Source organism: Myotis davidii, unplaced genomic scaffold (assembly GCF_000327345.1).
Source record: "Myotis davidii unplaced genomic scaffold, ASM32734v1 scaffold2091, whole genome shotgun sequence".
Taxonomy (NCBI): Eukaryota; Metazoa; Chordata; class Mammalia; order Chiroptera; family Vespertilionidae; genus Myotis; species Myotis davidii.
The window spans coordinates 67328-71913 of NW_006282603.1; the positions used below are offsets into that span (position 1 = coordinate 67328).

Genomic DNA, 4586 nt, shown 5'->3' on the forward strand with positions numbered 1-4586 from the left:
GGCCCGGAGGAGGGCCGGGAGGAGGGCCGGGAGGAGGGACGGGAGGAAGGACAGAAGGATGGGAGGGAGGGAGGGAGGAAGGACACGAATACAGCCATGAGGACATACAGCCGTCAGCACTGCCTCTGGGCATGTGCACCCGCAGGGGGAGGACTGAAACGGAACATCACATGGATCCAGTGTCCACGTCACAGGACGTGTATCCCTCCTCCCGGAGCCACGACAAGCCTCTCCTGCTCTCCTGCTCGGATGCATGCCCCGCCCCGGGGACACGGAGCAGCCGCTCGACACGCCTACTGGGCAAGCGCACACGTTACCATCGCCACGGCCATGGAGCCCACTTCCCTCTCTGGACCGCCCGCTGGTCCCCACATGCAGGAGGAGGGGCTGGGCCAAATGACCTCTAAGTGCCTCCCAGCTCAAAAATTCCTCGCCAAAAGGGAACATTGTAAACATTCTAGAGAAAAATAGGCCTGCCCTGACTGGTGTGGCTCAGTGGGTAGAGCGCCAGCCTGCAGACTGAGGGGTCCCAGGTTCGATTCCAGTCAAGGGCATGGACCTTGGTTGTAGGCACATCCCCTGAGGGGAGTGTTCAGGAAGCAGCTGATCGATGTTTCTCCCTCATTGACGTTTCTAACTCTCTATCCCTCTCCCTTCCTCTCTGTAAAAAATCAATGAAATATATATATAAAAAAAGAGAGAGAGAAATAGGCCCGTCTGGTATCAGGGTCCAAAAGAAACACGGGCGTCTTCTATGTAATTTTCTGTTTTCTAGCAGCCACATTAAAAAACAAGACGGGTAATCAATATACATTGTCACTCAAAACGTTATCAATACGAACCACATTAATGAAACGATAGTTCATGTTTTTTGGTGCCAAGTCTTCAAACCCAGAGCATACGTGAAGCTCACAGTGTAGCTCGCAAGCACATTCAATGCTAACTGTGTAGCTCCTTTCAGACCAGCCCATTCCAGTGCCCGAGCCACTCGAGCTGGTGGCCACCGTCTGGGGCAGAGCAGCTGTGCCAACGAGACCAGTTTCCACCAGCAGCTACCTGGGGGCAAAAACTGCTGAATGAATCTCTTTACAATACAACTTCGTTTCTCCTTTATCTTTTTAGAAATGTATTTTTCCTGATATCAAAGAGGAAGGAAGAGAGAGAGAGAGAGAGAAATATCAAGCAGAGAGAATCATGGACCGGCTGCCTCCTGCACGCCCCCTGCTGGGAACAAGCCTGCAACCCAGGCCTGTGCCCTGACCTGGAATGGAACAGTGACCTCCTGGTTCATAGGTCGATGCTCAACCACTGAGCCACCCGGCCGGGCCCACTTTGTGTTTCTTAAACAAACAGCTCTCCTCCCTGACCCCGGGTGAGAACCAAGTAGCTTTAGGATTTCCCACAATCTGGTTCCAAATCATCTTTCCAGCTCTAGTTCCAACATATACCTGTCTGACACGGCCACCCTGAACCTGTGTTCTCACTGCCCGTTCCCCGGCGTCAGCTTCCCGCCCCGTCCACCTGCCTGCCAAGGCCACCCCAGAGCCTGTTCGCACTGCCCGTTCCCCGGTGTCAGCTCCCTGCCCCGTCCACCTGCCTGACATGGCCACCCCAGAGCCTATTCTAACTGCCGGTTCCCCAATGTCAGCCTCCGCCCCGTCCACCTGCCTGCCAAGGCCACCCCAGAGCCTGTTCGCACTGCCCGTTCCCCGGTGTCAGCTCCCTGCCCCGTCCACCTGCCTGACATGGCCACCCCAGAGCCTATTCTAACTGCCGGTTCCCCAATGTCAGCCTCCGCCCCGTCCACCTGCCTGACACGGCCACCCCAGAGCCTGTTCTCACTGCCGGTTCCCCAATGTCAGCCTCCCGCCCTGTGCGCTTCTGCTCGCCATTTCTTCTCCTCTTCACGCACCTGCCGTCCACACACCTGGACGCACACAGCAGGCGCCTCCTGCCGCGGTCCTTGCATTTAGCAGGTTTCAAAGTTCGCCCCGTGGTAGCAGGACCAGCACGTCATCCCTTCTGGCGGCTGAATAGCACCCTGTGCACGTGTTTGTCCGCTCCCTGCTGATGGCCACTGGGCTGTCCCCACACTGTGATAATTCTGAGTAAGGCTCCGGCCACGCTTCCAGTTTCTGACTGACGACCCTCATGCCCGCACCACAGTCTTGATTACGGTGGCGTGTCGTCTAGTCCTCCGCCAACTTAGCTCTACTTTTTCTAGACTATTCTGGCTCTTCTCACCCACTCTTTACAACCAGGATAAATGTGATTTTGAATCCAGGCAGCTTTCCTAAATTAGTTCGAAGGGACTGTTCCTCTCTGACTGTCTGAACCACTGACTCAATGATTCCACTCTGTATGGAGGCGGGAACCCTCAGAGATGGAAAGAGTCCGAGACCCCGCCTCGCTCTGCCCTGAGCCTGGCAACGACCCGCTGTCTTAGAATGCTCCTGTGACGGGGAGCTCACCACCTCAGGACAGGCCTTCGTTCTGCTGCTGGGAAGCTGCAAAATTCCCCCCGTCACCTCCAAAGGAGCTTTTAATATTGAAATTCAATTCCTTTCCACTTTCTCTATGTGAAACCTGTCGAACCAGGCTGCTCCTTTCCACCTCCCAGCCTAAGGCACACGCCACGCCACAGACCTGACCGCACCAGCACCCCCATCTTACCTCACACGTCCAGGGGAAACTACGTTTTGGGGAATTTTCCCATTACTAGTTTTAAAATACCCCTCATCTCTACCCTTCCTTCAACATTTCTATTCAGCTAAAACATAAAACTATACACTTATATCTACTAGAGGCCTGATGCATTAAGATTCGTGCAAGAATGGGCCTTCATTCCCCTGGCTGCCGGCTCCGCCTTCGCTCTGGCCAGGAGCCACCTTTCCGCCTTCCCATGCTGCCTAGAGGCCTGGAGCAGCTGGGGCATCCAGCCTCTCGGCGCCTGTGTATACAAATTAACCCATCTTTGTTGGGTTAATTTGCATACACACTCCTGACTGGCTGGTGGGCATCATGAAGGTACGGTCAATTTGCATCTTTCTCTTTTATCAGCGTAGGTGAGTTTGTAAGGACTAGAATGGTTTCTTGCCATAGAAAACTGACAGATAGGCAGGCTGCCAATCATCTGTTGGCCAAGAAGTCAGAGCAGGGGGATTCGCTGTCTTAACAGATTTAAACTTGAGCAAACGGAGGCGGAGAGGGACGGATGTGCCCGTCATCACCATGCACACACCATGTACAATGGAAGGTTTCCCCTTGAAAGTGTCCCACGGGCAACAGGACGCACCGTGCATCCCTGGCCTGTCTTCACTTCACACACCAGGGGAATTAGCTCAGGAAACACGGGCCACTGAACAAATGCCTCCTCTACGATCTCTGTGGCTAAGAGCCTTTCTACACGCCTCCACATCTTCCTAGGTCCCTGGGACCCACGACCGGGACGCAGAGAGGAGGGGCCAGGACAAGAGACGTCACCTGAAAATGCCAGCAACGCATGCGCCTGTGCGCCATGAGTCACGGGTGGGGAGAGGGGACTGCCAGGCCAGTTCAAGAGTCTCTTAGGAAATCGGAGTCAAAAATAGGAGGTTCCTCTCAATCCAGCTGCCCCAGTTTGCTTGGAGAGGAAACAGCACTTAGGCTAAACTCGCTGAAATAACTACAGATAATCAAATAACACGACCACACACTCAGTTCCACGTATCTGTCAGACGAAACAAAATGTGATGTTGCTAAGCCTATGATGCATCTCCGTCAGTTAAACACTTGAGAAAACACTCTGCTCAGAAGGAAAATGAATGTGAGAATATTTGAGGCAACTGATTTAGGAACTATATGCACGCAGGACAGTGCCCGACCCATCAGTCACATGTGACATAAATGACAAAGGAGACGCCGGCTCGTATGCAAACCTTGCAGGTCTTCTGTCTCAGGCGCTGCTTTGTCCTCAGATGTGCTATCCCCTTGGGAAGATGTTACAGATTCTGATAAAAGTGGCTGATTTGATACAGGACTAGAAAAGCAAACACATTTTAGGTTTTAGAATGGCATCTCTACGCATGAACAGTAACTACAGGGACATAATAAGTAGAGTTCAGCATCTCTAACTAGATCATTAAGACAAGAATTCACACAGAAATGCCTTTGATCACTGAATCACAGAACTCTGAAACTAGAGGCTCATTGGGGCCCCCAGTTTACAGTTTTGGAAATAAGGCAACAGGTGCGTTCTCCTTGTGTGAATTCACTGAATGAAAACTGGTGTGATACAGACACGCCCTGGCAACCCTAATACAAAGTTTAAACGGTATCCTGGCAAAACGGAGTGGGGCATCTCCCGTCATGAAGTGAAAAAAGAAACGATGTGGTAGAAACCTAGGATTTATTTCCTAACAGTAGAATAAAAATAAAACAAATAGTCTGGCCGAAACCGGTTTGGCTCAGTGGATAGAGCGTTGGCCTGCGGACTGAAAGGTCCCAGGTTCGATTCCGGTCAAGGGCATGTACCTGGGTTTCGGGCACATCCCCAGTAGGAGATGTGCAGGAGGCAGCTGGTCGATGTTTCTCTCTCATCGATGTTT

The 4586-nt window shown here is 52.5% G+C and overlaps 1 protein-coding gene across 3 annotated transcripts in view; it reads right to left on the bottom strand.

Annotated features, from left to right (window-relative positions):
• Window positions 1–4586, bottom strand: part of ZFAND6 (zinc finger, AN1-type domain 6) — a 40973-nt gene that overhangs the window by 7890 nt on the left and 28497 nt on the right. For all 3 annotated transcript variants that reach the window (XR_001512980.1, XM_006753137.2, XM_006753138.2), the window contains exon 4: window positions 3918–4018. Coding sequence is in view for 2 of the 3 variants with exons in the window: in XM_006753137.2 (XP_006753200.1) it covers window positions 3918–4018 (101 nt within the window). In the remaining variant the exon portion in view is untranslated. The remainder of the gene's footprint in view (window positions 1–3917; window positions 4019–4586) is intronic.